This window comes from Euprymna scolopes, chromosome 2 (genome assembly GCF_053919585.1).
Source record: "Euprymna scolopes isolate OS-2025 chromosome 2, ASM5391958v1, whole genome shotgun sequence".
In the NCBI taxonomy this organism is placed as follows: Eukaryota; Metazoa; Mollusca; class Cephalopoda; order Sepiida; family Sepiolidae; genus Euprymna; species Euprymna scolopes.
The window spans coordinates 105,388,489-105,409,658 of record NC_136483.1 but is presented as its reverse complement, the minus strand read 5'-3'; the positions used below and the strand labels follow the sequence as shown (position 1 = coordinate 105,409,658).

The window sequence follows — 21,170 nt, the reverse complement described above, 5'->3', positions numbered from 1 at the left end:
GGAAGTCAGAGCACCAGAGTTAATTGGCCAAATACAGAATTTCATGGATAAGGATCGTTGTGTGTCTATGGAGATAAGTGCACAATTTGATGTCAGTGTGGGAACTGTACACACAATATTTCACCAGGAACTCAAGATGCGGAAGATTTGTGCAAAGTTTGTCCTAAGGGTGCTCAGAGAAGATCACAGACTATTTGACCCAGATGGGCATCAAGACAGTTCCTCACCCTCCCTATAGTTCAGATCTTGCTTCCTGTGACTTTTGGTTATTTCCTAAGCTCAAGGAAAACCTTAGAGGCTGTAATTATGAGACAATTGAGGAGATGAAAGCAGCTGTGATGAGTGTCATTGACACGCTCAAACAAGAAGACTTCCATGGGACCTTCCAGAAGTTGTTGGAGTGATACAACAAGTGCATTGCAACCAGAGGAGATTACTTCGAAGGGGACTAGAATTTCATGTGTGTACTATCAATAAAAGTGTCCATCCAAAAAAGTCTGGAAACTTATTGAAGGTACCTCATAAATTACCAATTAAATTAATAAATAAATCCTTGATTATAATCAATTATGTCTTTTTTCATATTAATATAGCAGTCATAAATAAAGACTTACTTTCTCTCACGAATAAAAGAGATTTGGTTACATACTAACACATCAGTTTTTAGTGCGCATTAATTTCGTTTGTCCCATAAAGAACTTTTTCAGCCTCTTTGGGAATTAGAATCAGTTAGCAGAGAGAACGCTGGTAGCAACGAGAAAAGACATCACTATGTTTTCATTCCTCTCCTTGTCCACTGAACACTCCAGAATTGATGAAATTCTCTCAGGTGTTACACTTGATTAAATATTACCACATTATTTAAAAACAAACAAAAAAAAAGAACACGAGTTTTCAATCATTATCGTAAAATAATGTCACCATATTTTTTGGGGTATACATGACATAACTACAAGGGAAGTAACTCAGTTACGCTAAAAACAAGGCATTTATGATTTTCAATGTACAATTTATTAAAAAAATTGGCAATCGTTACACATTATTTACCTCCTTTTAGAACTCTCCAGTGCTTTTAACTAAACATTTTATTTTTTGTTAATTTTCACCAAAAAATGTTTTCTGTATTTGTGATACATATTTCATTTTTCTCACTTTGATATCATCCAACTTTCTCCCACTGACTAAATACTTTCATTGAGGTTTTGTTTTTCCTTTAGTGTAATATTGTTTGTTTTTTTGCTACTAATATGTAGAAGTGACAAATCACAAAACTTATATCATTATTGAAAACAGGTCTAAAGGTTTACATAAAAGTAGGCTAAGATCTTTTCTAAACTGAGGAATAGAAAAAAGTACATTGCAGGCGATCTTTCTTGACTCCTTTTAGGATAACTACATCACAGCCTAAACTTGATTAGAGGTCTACATAGAAGTAGGCCTAATCTGTTCTCGGTTGGAAAAAAGAACACAGTGTAACATCTGGCATCTTCTGCATCTCCTATAGCCAAAAACAGTAATAAAAAAAAACATGCAATATAAAACATATACAAAACAATACAATATTGTTTAGTATTTGTTTTATATTGTATGTTGTACATACAATATAAAATAAATACAAAACAATACAACATAGCCAAAAACAATGATAAAAAAAATCATATCTAGAGGTTTATGTAAAAATAGGTTGGATCTGTTCTAAATTGTTTGCTTTCTTTTAGGGCATATAAATCTTTTCAGATCATTTACTGCTGAATCAAGTTGGATTTTTATCTTTAGATCTTTATATTTTTCTACATAGACTAGCAGACTGCCCGACATCGCCTGGTTGTAAAATATGTATAAATATTATATTTTAATTGATGCAAATTTATTATTTATTATTATAGAGCCAATTTTCTATTGATTATTAATCAATATATAATAATGATTTAAAAAATTATAAAAACATATGACTTGGGTAGCATGGGCTAGAATCGAAACCAAAACAAAACAAAAAATAATGATTTTATTCATTTAATAAAATAAAAAAATTTTTTTTTTATTAATACAGAGTGTCCCAAAATTAACAGTCCAATTTTATACTAATTTAAATTTAAAAATAGATGATTCATTTTGAGATAAACTTTATAACATTAGTTAGTGTTCTAAGATTTTACAAATAACCTAACAAAATAATGCTCTCAAAGATGTGACCAAACTTCTATTTAGGTAAGTATATTTCAGTTTGAACAAAGGTAACAATAATATTTTGGGATTTGCATTTGTGCTAAATATCTATAAAGTAAAAAAAAAAATATTTCAAAACACAGTATCTATATACAATAGATGAAGGATACGACTGGAATTTCCATGGATTCTGCTTGTGGAGAATATTTCTGTTATATTTATGCATTACAAGAATGGCGTTTCTAATCGTAATGGTAAATATGGAATTAATAAGAGGTGTTGTATTTACAACACTCTGATATATGAAAATAGAACAATATATTTTTTATTGTTGGTGATGGTTAACAATGGTTAATTATTAGAAGGACGATACATGTACCAAAATTCAATTCTTCTCGGGCCCAAATCATAAACCAACAATATCCTTTTAGGTTATTATATAACCATTTGTGACCAACTGAAAAGTCCCCTTGGGATAGCATTGTCACTGTAGGTACACCCCAAAGTCATTTTATTCGACTATTATCATTTTACTGAATTGACCTGACTTTGCTGTGACTTGATTACATCTGCATAACCATTCGCCAAAAATGACCTTTTAACTTATCTTGTTTTTGTCAATTGATCAACTTTGTTTTTTTTTTCAATGCAGATTTTTATCCAAATAACCTTTTGGTATACTTGATAATTATTTAATGTTTTTTGTTTTGCAGTTGTCATTAGGTGCATGCTTTTATTTAATGATTTCTCAGTACACATGGTCTAGGTCTTAAACAAGATGTCAGGTTCATAATTTTTATTCAAATGACCTTTTGGTACATTTGATAATTTATTGTTTCTTACATTTGTTGCCAGGTGCACACTTTTGTCAAAATGATTTCTCAGTAAAAACAGTCCAGATATTTAACAAATGTACATAAAAAGGGAGCTTTCTTACCTTAAGATTGGCCAGCATACTTTCTTCTTCAGGGGTGAGCTCAAGTTTGTCACTTGAATCATCTACTTTCCCGAATTTGGAAGCTTTAATCATTTTACCACTGGCAAGTTGCAATTGACTGACATTAACCTGAAAAACAAAACAAAAAGAAAACAAAGGGGTAAGTATTTTCTATTAAAGTTGTTGGTTCAATAGGAGAACAAGATAATCAATTTCTCTTCATTACAGAATGAAAAAAAGAAAAAGAAAGGGAGGGAAAAATTATTTCTATCAATGAAACTTTAATAAGTAGTAAACTTTTCTCAGCTAACACTGTATTCAATGCAACATGTTTGCCACCTGATCTTCATCATGTAATCGACTTTTTTCCAACAACACAGTTGGAAATAATGAACTGAGGAACAATGTACTTACTACTGGAACTTCTTTACATGGTATACTTTTCTACAACAACACCATTTTCAATAGACGGGAACTAATTATTCACCCCTGAAACTTTGTTACACATTTTACTTTTTCTCTAACAATAGTATTTTCAACCCATGGTTGATATGTAGACTTGTTGTTCTTTATCACATCCAGGTGTTGCAAGCCAGGCAGAGACAAAACCCTTTATGTTGGCGATAAGCTAGGTTGAGATTATTTCTATCATTCGATTTGGGTTCTGTGTAATCACATTAATCACAACCTCTGTCATCGAGATTTTTGATGACATTTATTACAGAAATTCATTCCTTGATCCAAATCACTTTCACAAACAGCAAGAATAAAATATTTCATTATCTTGAGATGTAAGCCATGTTTAGTTTCAGAAGAGTTGGGTAGTTATTCTATACAAGTCCTGGAGATGAATTCTATACAAGTCCTGGAGATGACGAATTCTCAGTAGACAGCTGTTCTGTACAGGTTCCGAACTTTATAATTTTGCAGCCAAAGATCCTTCTCATGTTGACATGAAAAAAATATGTGAAAAGTTGCTAAAGAGGTTTAATTTTTATGGAGCAATTCTAGTTTCTGATTGGTTGATAGTAGACCGTGAATTTGATTCGCCTGTTCCTAGCAGCAGCGTTTATAAATAGAATCTCCCAACACTGAGGGACCATACCCCATTATGAGTAAAAAATATCGCAACAGAAAATTTAAATCAACATGTACATGTATATGAAGTGTTGTATTTAATAACTTATGTCAGAATTATCAATATAATTAGCCAGAGATATTCACCAGAGGCAGGTTGAACCAGCTTCCTCCGAAGAAGGAAGTGTCATGGGAATATTAAATTTACAAACAGTCAGTGGAAATGACGATGGTAGTTTTTTGTATATATATATATATTATTTAATATATAGTTGGCTGAAATGTCGTGAAATAACAACTAAGAAAGATGAGAATAATAGTCCGCAATAAATAAATTAATAGTTTTTTGTAGTTTGTACAGGGAAGTGTTGACGGCTTCTCACATATAGCATTTGATATTTGCAAATGGTTACCCATACAGTACTGATGAGGTTCAACATGGCTTAACTTTGGTGATCTAATGAGATTATTTCATATAATTAAATAACAAATGATGAAAAATACAATTATTGTGACTATAAATACTGAATTTAGCAATTTAGAAAAGTTTTATTTTTCAAAGTCGCAAAGGCTTTAAATGGAAAGGCAACGTCATTATCAAAATGTAAAAAACATTCTAAACACACAGTTAGCATTAGAACACTTGAATTTATTTGTTAAGTACAGCACACTGTTGGTGGTAATCCTAGAAAATACACAAAAAAAAAAAAGAGAAAAAATACTGTATGCCAGAAGGAACAATCTAAAATGCTTGCAAAAACATCAGATACAGCTCTCGTGATACATCTATAAATATAAAAGCGAAAATGTATGTATGTATGTATGTATGTATGTTCGCTTTTTCTGTGTGTCTACAAAAGGCTTCTTTCAGAGAAGCGGTCGGTCGGTTCACAACTTTTTAAAACTTTTTATATCACATACAAATCGTAATATCTCACACTTAACAATGAAGCTCGCCTGTCTATTTAATTTGCTCGAAGATAAATATTCAATATTTGTCGCTCGCCGCATGTGGGCTAATCTTTTTCCTATAACATCTTGGGGGCGAGGAAAAAAGCGTTCAGCAGTAAATGAAATCCCGCAGTCAAACTGACCTCATTAACTCATTAAAACGAGCACCTGCTAAATCCAACTAATTAAATAAATTCAAACGTGTTTCCGTAAGCATGTCGCGGTATGGCAATAATTAACGTTGCACGTTTTTTTTTTTTTTCACAACTTTGCCTCAACGGTTTGGGTTCGATCCTCATACTTACTTTTTTTTTTTTACCCCCCCTCCCCAACACACCTCCAAACACCCGGGCAACGCCGGGTACCCCTTGCTAGTATTTCATAAAATGTAAAGAAAAATTGAGAAAGATGTTTGCTTGAAGCATTGTGTAAGGAGCTGTATTTGAAGGTTATTACAATGCTGTTTGGTAGAGAAACAACGTTGAATACAAGACAAAATAAAAGAGAATAAATGATAATATTGAAAGATTTCAATAATTTTCAGTTATTAAATTATTTATTTACTGATGTAATGTGTTGAACCAGGATGATATCGGTGGTATTATTTTTCTTAGTTTCGAAGTAAACCTCATCTTCGGAGAGAGAAAGAATATATAACCACTCGGTTAGAGTATATTTTTGCCAGAAGTTTGGTAATTTATAGGATGACTGTTGCATTAGACTTGCAGAAAATAAATTATTGTTGAAATATAAGATAGCATTTATGTCTAATATTATACAATTTATTTTTTATAATATTTTACCAGTAATAATTATTTTTGTTGTGTTCCCATTTCTTTTCTAATTTATTTATTTATTTCATTATGTACATGTGTAATGTGCATATACATAAATTGTGAAAGCAAAATGTAAGGGAAATAACTCATTGTGGTTAAGGATGTGGGAGTCAGGTAGAGTTACTCCTTCTAGAGAAGTAAACTGTCAAAATGCCTTAAATTAGCTAGTTTTTTCTATTTTCTCCATTTTTTTTTTCATATTGCTATTGCAATTATTTTTTTTTTCTTAAAGAAAAACTGTTTAATCAGAGCTAATTTTGAGTACTCTCCGATCACAAGCTTACTTTTTTTTTTTTTTTAATACAAAATCGTTCTCTTGCTTATTTCATTCTGGAGGAATAACTCTTCCCCTAACAAAATAATGAAAGTGTTAATGGAGTTACCGCCTTTGAATCAATAAAAATGGGATTTATAGTTCCAGTAAAATATAATACGCGTCTCATTTTGTAGCAGTTTTAACAACATACCAACCTTTGGGTTATTATACGTTGCACAAAACCTATTTTGAACGATTCAGTGTATACAATTAATTTCGGTGCTTGTTAAGATAGAGTCGACAAATCGATTTTTTAAATATATCGTTTTAAGCAAAAACAATATTACGTACTTGTCATGTCGAAAATAGTAATATATTCAAAAAATTACGAAAATTAATCGAGTAGAACAACTGCTATTGTGTTTTAAGTAAAAATAAAAATGCCATGAACAAGTAATCTAAAATATTTGTTCCAGGTTATGTCCCCTTTGTGTAGACTCTTACTGTCTATTTTATAACGTCTAAGAAAAATGCAATTTTACCCAATCTTCTGTAAAAATTACTTTTAACTATAAATAACTTTCTACTCAATAAACTTTCGTAATTTTTTGATATATTACTATTTTTGCCATGACAAGTTTGTGATATTGTTTTTGCTTAAAACGATATATTTAAAAAATCAATTTGTTGACTATTTTAACAAGCACCTCAATTTTCTTCTTGCGTAGCTAAAAAGAATAAATGAAAAGATTATAATCCTCTCCCCAGAGAGCATAGGTAACTTCTTTTTTTTTTTTTTAATTATTTACTGAGATCTTACAAAATGGAAAGTCTAAAAAGGAATCACCATTACATGAAAATAAGAACTTACCATTTTACCATCATTTCCAAAAATGACCATTCCATTTTTATGCACAATGGCTGGTTGGGAAGCACCTTCAATGGGAATAGCAGTTCCTCTAGGAGGGAGCCGCTCCCACAGTTTAGATCCACTGAAAGTCACTTGCTAAGAAAAAAAAAAAAATTATAATTATATAAAACATTATCCTCTCTAATCTTATTATAATTCTATTTTTGACACTATTCAAATTTTATTCCTTCTTTATCCTAAGGGACCTTATCACTATCTTTATTATTATTTTATTGTTATTATAATTATTACTACTCCTTACTTTTTAATTATAATATTAGTATTGTTATTATTACTATTGTGATGGTTATTATTACTATTATCATTGCTGTACTTTATTTTCCTGTCAGTATATTGCTTTGTATTTTTCTATTTTTACCCTAACCCCCATCCATAGATATATTTCACCTGTACAAGACCTGCCTGATTATCTCATTACAATATAGCACCATTTTAACACTAGTCATCAACCCTTTTCACCTTTCGTCTAAATTTTTTTTATTTATTTCACTTTACATTTTTTTAAAAAAACTTTTATCCTCTATTTTTCTTCTCTCACAAACTATATTTTTTTTCTTTTTATCATTTATTTTATTTGTATAGATCAGCAGCACATCACTGCCATTCGACCATAATTGATTAATTTATTAATTAGTTAATGAAATCCTATAACATATAGTACTTACTCTCTAAAGAGTACTCCATACCTCTATTGCCTAATCCTACTAAAACCCTGCTCTAACATATTTAAAGTACCATAATTATTTAATAATCCCCTTAACAACCCTGCCTTCTTCCTCTAATATATACAACCTATACAAAATCCCTTAACATGCCAATACTAGACGTTGCATGCTTATTTTGTTACTTAGCACATCCCCTCATATTCTGATGAGAAGCATTAGGTTTCGAAATGCCTGGCATAAAGAACTTTCATAAGCCCTATACACTGTATTGTATTCCCTTGTTTCAAATTGATCACTCAATCTATACGCATTAGTATATATTTTTCTATTATCAATATCTTTTCCTCTTGCATCTAAGCTCCACCTACATGTCGAGCTGTTTTATTATATTGAAAAGTCTCCATTTAAAGAATCCTTATATACTTTTTTGAGCCCCACCTTCCCCATATATAAACATATGTTAAAATAAGGATCAATTTCTTGAAAATCAAAATAACAAACTTTGAATACACAAATGACTATCTTTTTAAGTAGAGTTTTAGAAAATCAAATTGTTCATAGGATAAGTTGTAATACGAGTAAACCGAATTGTTTAATATTCATTTTACCTGCCCGTCAATCAGTGTCCAAGCTCCAGGCACTTTATCATTTCCACGAATGAAATTGTGAATTGATTCTGCTGGCAGATTCCAGTTCAACTGAAATTGAAGTTAAAAAAAAACATTTATACCATTGGGCTAAAAAGTTGAGAGCACAAGTAAAACCAGTAGATATTATATATTTATTTGTATGCACACATGATTATCACAAGTTTGAGCACAATAATTTTTACAATGTGAAAACAGAAAACAAACATACACATTCTAAACAAACCAATAATTATTTGAATTTAATTCAGATTGATTAAAGAGAATTTCCATCCACTTGTGGCACAATCATAAGAGTCCATTTGGGTGGAGCTCTTGAGCTTCCCACATTTAAAAGCCTTTTTACCCATATTTGATTGTCTTTGGAGGGAGAGAAGTAAAATCAATTCTGTGCCATTTTCGTCTCAAAATATGAGTGCACATCAGTTCAACTCAATTTGACAGATGTTTATAAAATCTCAGCCAAGTCAAAGCAATTGGGGAAGATAGGTCAAACTTATTTGGCCAACACCAGGATTTGAAAAACAAAATAATATTTTAGTCTCTTTGTTCTTAATATGTACGCATCTTTCTGTTTGTCTTTATCATTTTTCGGCATGAAAAAAAAGATGATCAGTTGGATTTTGAATAAGTTATGAAAATATAGCAAATAAGCACCACAGAATTTTTTGTGTTTCATCTTCGTAAGGACTTGTCTTGATTACAAGGATGAAAAGTGAACACTTTTGCATAGTTTAATCACCATATAACTTACTACTTGCTTACTAAAAGAAAAATGAAGTCCAATACAAAACTTAGGAATATAATGGAAAGTTGAATAATTAACCACATCCTAGACATATAAGAGAAAATGAAGGTATATACTGTAGGTTTAACATCAGCTCAATGGTAGAACCTTTAGATCAGCCAGAGCTATTATATTATGGTTTTATAATAAACAAATTGATAACATACTCATATTCTTTTCAAAAATTCAAACATAAAACAACAATTTAGGTGTACAATCATTTCTGAGATGAAATGGACTTCTATTGATACCAAGTCTCTTCATTAGCACAAAGTTCTTAACCAGAAGTTAAAAGTAAAACCAAAACATCCCCATTTCATAAAAAACAAAGCAATACGAGAGAAAAAAAAAAAAAAAAAAAAAAATGGAAAGATATCACAATTCATATCTTTCTCAAATTCATTATGTCTTTATGTGGTTTTATTATATGTGCCTTTGGTAAGGCCATTCCTGCGAGAAATATATATATATATACATGTCCTAAGATGGAGTACTGTTGCCACATCCATGCAGGAGCTGCTCAGAACACATTTTCTTGCCTTGACTGGGTACAAAACTGTCTTTGAAATCTTTTCGCCCCCCCCCACGTACTCTTTCTCACAGAAAAGACATTGTGAGTCTATTTCTGCTCTATCATTATTTTCATAGGCAGATGCTTTACTCTAAAATGTTCGTAATGAATACTCATCTATCTACAACAACTGTCAATCATTTTCTAGAACTATGTGTCTGTAGAACACAATACCATGGGTTTGATTCCCAACTTAACTATAAGATGGTTGTTTTCAAATCTAATGTAAACAAGTTATTGCTGAACTATCAAACTATAGCCAAATTCCACCATAATTGATCATCAAGATGTGGTCTCAAAGTTTACCTGACACTCAATAACCTTTATCCTTAAGTGGTAATCCTCTAGTAAAAAACATGTACATAAATTTAAGTCTTTTTTTTTTTTAATTTTTTTTTTATTTAAAAAAATTTCTTTTTTTTTTTTACATGCCGTTTATGGTCAGTTTAGATGAAACCTCCAAACAGTTAACTTTTTCAGTATGGCCTTTTTTACTAGTCGAAAAGTTTGCATTCAGTATAGTTTAATAATTCTATTCAAACTCATTATTTAATAACACAAGAAATGTAGATGTATTAGGTTTTTCCTTTGTTTACAATAACAATCAAAATTACTTATCAGAAGAATAAAAAACAATTGATATTATTTAGATTATACGTAGGGACTTAACGAGGGAACTCTTCTCGTGTGATTGTCAACCTCATTATGTATGTTGTATTATGCTCTTTAGCAAAGCTCCCGTGAAAGAAAGAAATATGGAGCAAGCCAGAAAGAACTGTGCTCATTATCGATGTCACAGTCGCAAATGACTTTGGCCTTAATAGAGATGAATAGGAAAAGATAAATATCAGGAACTAAAAAATGATTTAAAAACGACATGGTCTCTGAAAGAAACAAACATTATACTGGTTGTGATAGGAGCAACTGGTTTAATAAAAAAGAATCTTCAGAAATACTTAGAAGCAATCCCTGGAAAACCGAGCTGTAATGAAATACAGATAGCAGCCATAAAGAGAACAGCGTCTATTCTTAGAAGAGCCCTTGGATATACATTTAAATCATAATGGAAATAAGAGTTAGCTCCAGGAGGGTGCCCCTTGATCTCTTAAAACTAACTAAAGTAAAAAGACAACTGCTTTTTATATTACAGATGTGATATTGAATATTCTAATTTTAACATGCCAATAATAAATAGAATGTTTTAATGTCGCAACTTACTTGAACGAGTGGCTTTTTTATCAAGGCTTCATAACTGGCCCCTTCTTCTGGTTGGACAATTTTGGGAGCTTTGTTCTCCACAATCAGGCGTACAGCATATTCCTAAAATTTAAAAAAAAGATCAAATACTGATGTTAAACTTTGCATATAATAATCATTTGAATTTGATTACATCAGAAGAATAATTTTTACTTTGTCCAAGAAAAGTTTTAAAACTTAAAACAATTTTAATTTTAGTAATTGTTTTAACTTCTAAGCATTCCAAGCATAACATGTGGATTGCACTAATTCTGCAGCAATACTCAAATAAAAATTCCCTAAAAAAACAAGGTTTGATCATCTTGTGTTACAGCATATCAACCGTTTTTGGGTTATTTAATGCCGAATCCAGTCATTTTGGTAAAAGTTTTTATGCTCCAAGTTCTTTATATTTTCAAATATTTATTTATTGTGTTTGTTTTGTTTGTTTTGTTTTACCACACATCAATCCTTTTAAGGTTATTTAATGCTGAATCAGGTCACTTTGGTAAAAGTTTTTATACTTCAAGTTCTTTATATCTTCAAATATTTATTCATGATGTTTGATTTGGTCTAAGGAAATAAGAAAAAAATAAAAATATTTGCAGAAGAGTATTTGGGTTAGAGGTTGTCACAATATGTGCACAATGTTGGATATAGATATATATGAAAAACTTGGTTTATTTATTCTTTTTTCTTACATCTTTTTAATAAACAATATTTCAATATGAATCTCCTGTTTAAATGTTAAATATTCAGGCAAATACATATATTAATGGCTAAGATATAAGACATAAGAATGTTATAAATGTTAGGTCAAAAGTTCAGTGGAGATTGGGAATTGAAATAGTGCAAACGAAAGTTGTGATACAAGAAAGGAATAGTGATTTTATCGAATCAATTAGCCTGAGATTGCATGTGATAAACAACAGATAAAAAAGCCTAACAAGTACATATATTACCTGTTAATATATTAGCTAGCATATATTAGCTGTTAATATACAAGACTTAAGGTCAGAAAATGTTATAGACAAGAGATCAAAAGGTCAACTGTGACTGGGAATCAAAATCATAAGAAAGGATGTAGAGATACAAGAAAAAAGTGACGTCACAGGAAAATGAAGGAATTTTGGTTGAAGATAATTGTCAACACTTTTGAAAGAAGAAATCAAGAAAACGAATATATGGCTAATAAATAATGTAATCTAAAAAGCTTTATCTTTAATAATCTATCGCTATCTCTCTTTCTTTCTGCCTATGAAAGTATTACAGCTGGGTATATTTAGCAGAATATAATGTAAATAATGTGATGTGTAACTCAATAAACCTATTATTCTTCTGGCATTGAATTAACTTGTTGAATTAATTGCTTACATTTAGAAAAGGATAGAGTGTCTGATTTTGATTTATAGCTCTTTGCAGCCCACAATAAATGTTAACTGAACTTCTCAGCATTTCAAGATATTATATATTTCAATACTTTCAATATACTTTGTCAATGTGCAAACTTTATTAAGAATATATGTCTCTCCCTCTCTCTATATATGTATATATGTACTGTAGGTCCATAACCATAGGATTTCACCTGCGATGTTAGCAGGTCATGTGATTTTTAGTGGAGAGGTTTACTCTTATGAAAGTCATGCTTGTGAAAATGTATGATATTGCATATATTTTGTATTTTTTATGTATATCAATCAATTTTCTTTTTTTGTTTTTAAATTAGAAGCCTAATGTTTAAGATATAATAGAGCATATATAAATAAATAATTTTGCTAGATTTTAAAATCCAAGAGTTTATTCATCCTATCAATAAATTTTTTTTTCACGATTAAAACTTTGGTACATTTTACAGATCTGTTTTGTTCATGGATTTGATTGAAGTTGTTTTCTGGTTGGGGGGGGGATTTTATCAATTACATCACTATGGATTTTTTGCTAAGAACTTTCTGGATTTCTAGAGGAATCCATGGAGGAAATATCCCATATCAACAAAAAATATTAGTGTTCACCCGCAAATTAAATGGATCTCTAATAGTACAGAAGCTTTTGTTTTGAAAGAAAAAACGATTAGTAAGAGAGATAAAATCTTGGATTTTGGAATCTAACAAAATTGTTTATATATATATATATGTGTGTGTGTGTGTAGTCACATATATTACCAGTTTATTTTTATTCTTTTTGCTCTAAGAAAAATTTAAAACTGTTTTGTAAAGATTTCAAATTACTATTTACCAATAATCTATTTTTTTCCTTCCGAGTATTATAGTTATTTCTTTGAAAATCCATTGACCTTCTCATATTTTATTGCTTATTTAAACGTTTCATTATAAAAATAAACTTGTAAAAATATGTAACTTTACTTTTGTTTTATTATTTCATTCTTTCCTATATATATCACACATACAAGTAACTAAATAATGACTCAAACCATAGCTTTGATTCCTTCTGGGAAAAGGAATCGGTTGTAAAGAGTTTCCAGAGTGTCGTCTTTTGAGATGTAGGTGTGTCTCTGCAAAAGAATTGGTCCCGTGTCAAGGCCTTCGTCCGCCCAGAAAATAGTGAAGCCTGTTTTTTCATCTCCATTCATCAAGGTCCTGGTAAAAAAGTAAATATGCAATGAATTCACTTATTTTATTGTTAAAGTTTTTGCATGGTTAATTTTTGGTTTAATTCTGTTGTTTAAAAAGGTAGGTAAAAAAATCTTACATGTTTTTTGAATGGAAAACAGTGAATGTCTTGGATTATTTAAACTACTATTCTCATCCGGGTTGTTATTTTCAGGTTTTGGCCGATGTAACCGTCAACATACTCCATAAGCTGCCCTCATAAGTTATTAATTCGATTTATCATTGTCAATCCTCTCATAATATTCTCCATCCATCGATGAACAATCTATCTCAATCCTTATCCTCAAGTGGATTTTAGCCTTGACATGTGGTGACTCATTAGCAAATGAACAAAAAACAAACTTTATTACCCAATAAGCCATACACTAGACAAATGCCGGTGCTCAGGTCTTTAATCCCTGAAAATCTATGATATTTTAATCAACAAAAATCAGAGAATCATCCTAGTTTATTGAAATTTTCTGATTTTTTTTTTTATTGGGGAGGAAGTCATTGCTTATCACGGCCCAAAGATGGCTGGTGTGACAACACCATGATGATCTGTAATGGTGGAACTTGGGTAGAGTTTTATTATTTAAGAGAATGGCTCAACAAGTACTTGTTTACTATAAACTTTAAAATGACCATGTCATAGTCAGTTGGGAAGCAGCCTTGTGGCATTGTGGGCTACATACAAGTAATTCTAGAAAATAAATTTTGCTCATGGAATTTTGGTTTAGTTTTATGTACAGATAGAGAGTAAAGAAATTGTTGACAGCGGTTGTAGATAGACAAGTGTTTATTGCAAATGTTTTACAGGGAGGAGCGGGTACTATAGATAGCTATGAAAATAACAGTAGAGTAGAGGTAGACTCACAACCTCTCTTTTGTGAAAAACAGAAAGTAGGGAGGAGAAAAAGTCCTTGCCCATTAGATTTCAAAGCTGGTTTCGTACCTTATCAAGATAGGAAACGGTGATCTTAGCATCTCCTTCCGAGATATGGCAGAGGACTGCATTGGGAGTGAAATACTTTCTAGAGTGGTAGAATTAGCCAACCATTTTTTCCAGCAATCTTGATAACATATCTGATGTAAAGTCTTCCATTTCAAGCCAGGAGTGAAGGTCAATTCCAGAAGCAAGCTGTTTACATCTTTTTACTTTTCTCTTGCCATATCTTTTTTTATTAGGTTGCAAAAATAATGTTGTATATATATATATATAGTTGAATATCAAAAAACGACATTATTTTTATACAAAAATAATGTCGTATGAATATCAAAAAATGAATTATTTTTGCACCAACCTAATATTTTGTTAGCTAACTGTACCATGCTTGCATCGATCTAGATTTTAGAATAATTTGTTTCTAAATCAGAAGATTTTGGGGTATTTGGATAAGAAACTTTTCTGATGCCAAAAACGATTCTTTTCTTTTTTTCAATTAATTTTTCATTGCTATCACTAATGATAAAATGATAAATAATTATTGATATTAAATTGCTTGTATGCCTAAAATCTATAAAGCACAGGTCAGATGTGTATTTTTACACTTGCAAAAATAGAGGAGTATGTACATGTTACATGGGTTTTTATGGTAATCTGAAAGTAAAAAATAATCAAAGACAACAAATCTATCACTAAATATTTCGAGATTTTAAAAGAATTGGAATTAGAATCAGTATTTGTATTGGAGTCAGAAATTTAAAACAGAATTGGTAATTGCATCAAAATGTATACATATGGAACCCCAATTATTTTTTTTATTATTATTTCGATATAAAAGAAGAATAGAAAAATTTTTAAAAAGATATAATCAAGAAGAATTGTTATGTCTAACAATGTTTGCTTAAATGAAAGAATGCTGCCTGATACATACATTAAAAAGAATGTTATAATCTGAATACAAACAAATGGTTGCTAATGATATGGAGTTTAAAATAATTTGTAAAACCTATGAATGAGGCCACAATTTTAATATAATCAATTTTAACTATTTTGTTGGATAACTATCTGTTAACTAAATAAATATTTATGAAAAAAAAAAAAGAAAAAAAAAAGAAAAAAAAGAACTTTATTACTGACCAGTTGATAGCTGATGCTCCACGATGTTTTGGCAGCAAAGACGGATGGTAAATGATTGTCTGGTGTTTGGGGTAAAAGATGACATCATTTGGGATGAACTGTGAACAAAATGGCAGAACATTCAGCTCGACGTTGAGTGACTTGTAACATTCAACAACTTCAGGAATAGCAACTTTCTTTTCCTGCCATCGTTTGAATTTAAATACTGGAGTTCCATTTTTGTTGGCTTCCGTGGCTGAAGAAAAAAAAAAAATTATAACTAATTAACCACAGAAAAAAACCCAAAAAAACAAAACAACCACACTGAAATTTAATCATTAATTTTGTGGTTGACTCATAATTATCCAAACATCTCTAGATTCATATCTGAATTATCTCCCTTGGATTTAATAAGGCTAACATAAAATTAAAGAATGTGCCCTCCTCTATGGAAATTGATAAAACCTGTTCTGCAAATATGTAGAAAATTCAGAACGAGACTGTTCTCTTTCTGGCACATCTGTTAAAGCAGGAGAACATTTTGTCTTCTTACACCCTAGGAGATTTTGTTCTAGTTTACGTTTTGTGTATGCAGGAATATAGAACTCAAAGTAACATTTATTCATTAACTGGCCTGGGTGCCCAGCATTGCCTGGGTGTTTGTAGGTGTGTGTTGAGCAAAAAAAAAAAAAAGTGGTAGTAGACAGGAAGGTGGAAAAGAAAGTGAAAGAAAATCTGACATCTTACCGCTACTCCATGACATGACCGGAAGTGTAAAGTGTTCAAATTTACTGTAGTCAAGATGCTTTTAAAGCTCCCATAAAAGCAAATTAGACACAAGGTCGTTTTTAATGTGGGGGTAAACCAGCTCCCTCCAAAAGGGGCCACTCTGGCGGTATCCAAATAAATAGTAATTGTCTCAGTATGAAGGGTTTCCCCTACATTTACCAAGGACCAATTACAGAACAGATACTACCCGGGTGGAAGGCCAGGCGTTGATATTGGCGTTCGAATAGTTTCGCTTTATTTTTACAAAAAAGACAAACAAACACTGGAGATGATGACATGGTGGGAATTTTGTTTAACTATCAAAAAAAGATAGAGATGATGTGTGTTTGCGAATCCGAGATATTATGATCTGCGAAGTATGTGAAAACCTCTTGCGGAATCTAACCGACGCAAGAAGCCCGATGCAAGCTAGCACCCATTTTGCCCTTTATATAATAGGTTGATCATAGACACATCTTTATCAGTTGGTAATTGTGCAACCATTGTTTTACTATAGACTCTTGGAGTAGGCACCTGTTAAATAGGTATCTGTTGTAAATATTAGCATCTCTTTGTTAATTTAATTAACCTGAAATAGAAAATACTTAACGAGCATAAATAATGTACAATGACAAACTAAACTGCGCCAAAATACAAACATATACACATTTATTAAATACACTGACAAATGTGAACAACATATAACATTCACAACATACATATGTCAATTAACTCCCCATTTTAAATAGAGCGGAGATATTCTGCCAACACTGGAATGTACTCAGCATGGGGAATATTTGCCTCCCTCTTCAGCTCCTTCGGTCCACACTTCAATGGTCTCTACCATGCGAGGTAGGATTAGGAGCTAGGACAACATCACCTTACATTCTCCATACATGGGATTCAACCCATCATAAGGGAAGCATGCTTTCACATACCGCTGTCTTAGTCTCACTGCCCAAGGGGAAGTAACCCACTTGTGTCTTAGCAACCAATATGCTTCTGTTAATCCTCTACAATATCCATTGTTTCTCAAGACTGAAAGAAGCCCTTGAGAATATTTTTTCCACCATTAAGTAGCACCTTAGACTAAATTATTCGTTTTTATTTTAAATATTTGTTTTTATATCCAATTATTTATTCTTTCCGTAAATGTTCATTAACAGATATATTAAAGATATTGTAAACTTAGCACGTAAACACACAAGAACAAAAATGGATACAGATGTAAAAGCCTAGAATATTTACGACTGAAGCTTCTTTCCTTTAACAATCATAAGAAACCTTTCCAACCACCGATTGCCACTGTTAGTAGCATCTTTCCTGAAAGTTCGACTTTAAACTCCTTGAGCTGACATTCATGCAAATTGGAACAAATACATAAAAGATATTGCCGAGGCTGCTGCAAAGAAGGTAGGCTCCCTCTATGAGGCCATAAATTACTCGAACCTGATAATATCCTATGTTTCTACAAATCCACTATTCACTCGTGCATGGAGAATTGTTACCACATCTGGGCTAGTACACCAACCACTAGTCTCTCCATCTTAAACAAGGTGCAAAAAAGAACCTCCAGTCTAATAGGACCCACACTGTCTTTCAAGCTCTAGTCTCTGTCCCAGTAACACAATGTTGCATCCTGTGCTTGTTCTACAAGTCTTTTAATAGAATGCACTCCAACGAACTTGCTGTACCTGTGCCACCTCAACATAAATACCCCCAACTAACCTGTCAATCAGCAAAATCCCACCCCATCATTGTAGAGATCCCCAGATGCCAAAAAGCTTTCTACTCTAATAGCTTCTTTCTGCAAACTACTTGCATTTGTAATTCTCTCCCTGCTCCAAGTTCCCCCCACTTTACCAACATGTATAAATTACAATCTCAACTCTCTACATAGAGTGCCCCATAAATCTGTCTTCTAATCATAGTAACTCTTATGTTATTGTGACAATATGCCTTGTTTGAGTTTAATCGGAGTAAAAAAAAAATAAATAAATTTAAAAAATGATATAATTGTACGGGTTTTCTTTTGTGTATTATATGAACTAGCAAGAACTAAAAAGAAAATATGTCGCTAAAGAAAGCAACTAATCAGGAACAAAAAAAATAATACAACATAGCTGTAGCAACATAGTGAACTCAGTTACAACTAATCAAAGCTGCTGTTTCTCGATTTCAATGTTAAGTAATTAATGCCACACTATGTTATATAATATACATAAAGGAATCTATGACGTATCCCACATAGATTTTAAGACTGCATTTTTACTGATTTTTCATAATTAAGAATTAAAACTAAATGAAAAATAAACACTGTGTTGTGAATTACATATTATGGAAGTAGAGAATCATTTTTAACTTGATATTGTAACTATGTATTCCGGAATGGACACCCATTTAATACGAACCAAGCTCAACATTGCTTAGCTTTGATGATCCAATTGCAACTGGTGCATGAGCATGATTATGCTGTTGTATATAAGTGTAAAAGCACTTGCATTTTCTTTGCTAGTATCAGGTTTATCAGTGTAAACATGCATAATGCTGCATATTTAGTGGGGTGCATCCGGGCAATCTATAAATAGAAGGCCTATGTATGAGAAATATTAAACTAATATTTTTTACGGACTGTTATTTACGGGTCTTTACTAGGTTAAAATAGTTTTTAAGGGATCAAAAATGAGTAAAAATTGAAAATTTTGTTCATTCATCTTAGTTTATTTTTAATGTATAATCAGTTCATATGCGGGTCACATTGGTACAGTGGTAACGTCACCAGCTTTGAATGCTACAGTTTCGGTTTCGATTCTAGCTGATGGCTCTCAAATGCATTTTTTTTTTTTTTTTACTTTTTAAATCACAACTCTATAATAACATATAAAAAATCTGGACAAATTAAAATATATTTAAGTGTATTTTACGCCCCCCCCACCCGCTAGTATATATGTTCTAACAGATGGGGTTTGTTGGGTTTCTATGATTTTAAGAGACAGAAAACTTTCTGAGTCACAAGCTAGTTAACTGTGTTCAATGGGGAAGTATTATTGTAGGCCTGAAAAATGAAAATGTGTTATTTGTTTTTAACTGAAGTTGTAATTTTGTTTGGATGGAAAATTCTTCTGTCTCAGCACTGACTGAGACCACATGATTGACACTGCACCCAGTGTCGAAATCAAACACCAACTTCAGGCAAAAAGTGCACGATTATGGTCTGTGCAATTAATGCATACAGACACATATTTAACCAGTTTCTTATTTGTTGTAAACACAAACAAAAGAGAACAAAAAATATTACTAATAAAATATAACAGGATTTATTTGTGCTTAAAAGTAATACACAAAAATAAGCACACATGCCTAACGTGGATATAATGAAAGACGGACTTACAACACTTTTGTCAAGACCTGATCAGACGGTAAGAACACTGACTGCATCTCAACAAAACTGGTCAGAAAGGAAATTGGTGGTCAAGGAGAAAAGTGCATGTGAATCATACGTTTTGTATTTGTGATCACATGACTCATTCAACCAATGTGACTCCATGCATTAGGAAGGAAGAACCTCAATGCTAGTAAATACTACTTCCGGTCGGAAATAGTTGGTACGGAATTAAAACTGTCCGCGTTTTAGGTTTTGTCATGCACCATTTCAATGTTTTAGGGGGTAACTGGTAGTACTTTAGAGCGTGCTTAATTGAAAAAGAACAGTTTTTGTTCTAAAAGTCATTTAGAGTTTAATCTATGCACATTACTTTGTTGACTGTTATATAATCTATTTTTAAAAATACCCGCAGTGGCTATATAAATATGGAAAATGTAGTTAATGCCAATGTGGAAGGTAAAAACAGAAGTGATAAGAGAGAATTGACAAATTCAAGACGAACAGCAGTTCTGCGAGTGTTGCTACAACGGTCTAAAGGGCGCATCCTATAACGAGGTGCAATCAAAGATGTTGCCACAAAATTCGATATAGGAAGAAATACTGTAGGCAGAATTCGCTCGCGAGCATTAGACAGTTTGTCCGATATATTGGTGCCAATGGATTCTTTGAGCCGTAAGTTTCTCTGTGGCCGAAAAAAGAAGGACTATAGTTCACAGTTGGCAAAAATAAACACCATTCCCTTGAGAAAAAGAACCACTTTGGGGTCTACTGCTCAAGCATGTGGAATACCTAAAACAACGTTGATTGCAAGGATGAAAGATGACAAAATTCGGGCACATTCGAATGCTGTAAAACTGCTTCTCACGATAGAAAACATGAAATGTCGCGTTGATTTTTGCCGTTCACAGTTGGATTTCAATCAAGAAATTTTAGAGAAATGTTTGATGTCATACATATTGGTGAGAAATGGTTTTACATGACGCAAAATGCAAGGAAATTTTATTTAGGCAAAGATGAACATGACCCTTTAAGAACCACTAAAAGCAAGCATTTCATTACAATCCACATCGCAAATGTTACTTTGACGGGAAGATTGGAATTTGGCCATTTGTCAAACAAGAGGCGGCTAAACGTAACAGCAGAAACAGGCCTGCTGGAACAATGGTAACTAAAGTCATGGATACATCACGAAAATTCAGATTCGTGAATTCCTTGTTGAAAAGGTCCTTGTTTCCACATGGAACAAATGGCCAAGTGGATCTATTGCACAACGAATCATAATTCAA

General features: G+C 31.9%; 1 protein-coding gene across 3 annotated transcripts in view; it reads right to left on the bottom strand.

The window, feature by feature from the left end:
* LOC145293959 (cytosolic 10-formyltetrahydrofolate dehydrogenase-like) overlaps positions 1-21,170 on the bottom strand; it is a 143,151-nt gene that overhangs the window by 60,835 nt on the left and 61,146 nt on the right. For all 3 annotated transcript variants that reach the window (XM_080140852.1, XM_080140843.1, XM_080140834.1), the window contains exons 3-8: positions 15,753-15,987; positions 13,492-13,657; positions 11,043-11,144; positions 8,428-8,517; positions 7,095-7,229; positions 3,104-3,232 (exon numbers count right to left, since the gene is read on the bottom strand). In XM_080140852.1, coding sequence (XP_079996978.1) covers positions 3,104-3,232; positions 7,095-7,229; positions 8,428-8,517; positions 11,043-11,144; positions 13,492-13,657; positions 15,753-15,987 — 857 coding nt within the window. The remainder of the gene's footprint in view (positions 1-3,103; positions 3,233-7,094; positions 7,230-8,427; positions 8,518-11,042; positions 11,145-13,491; positions 13,658-15,752; positions 15,988-21,170) is intronic.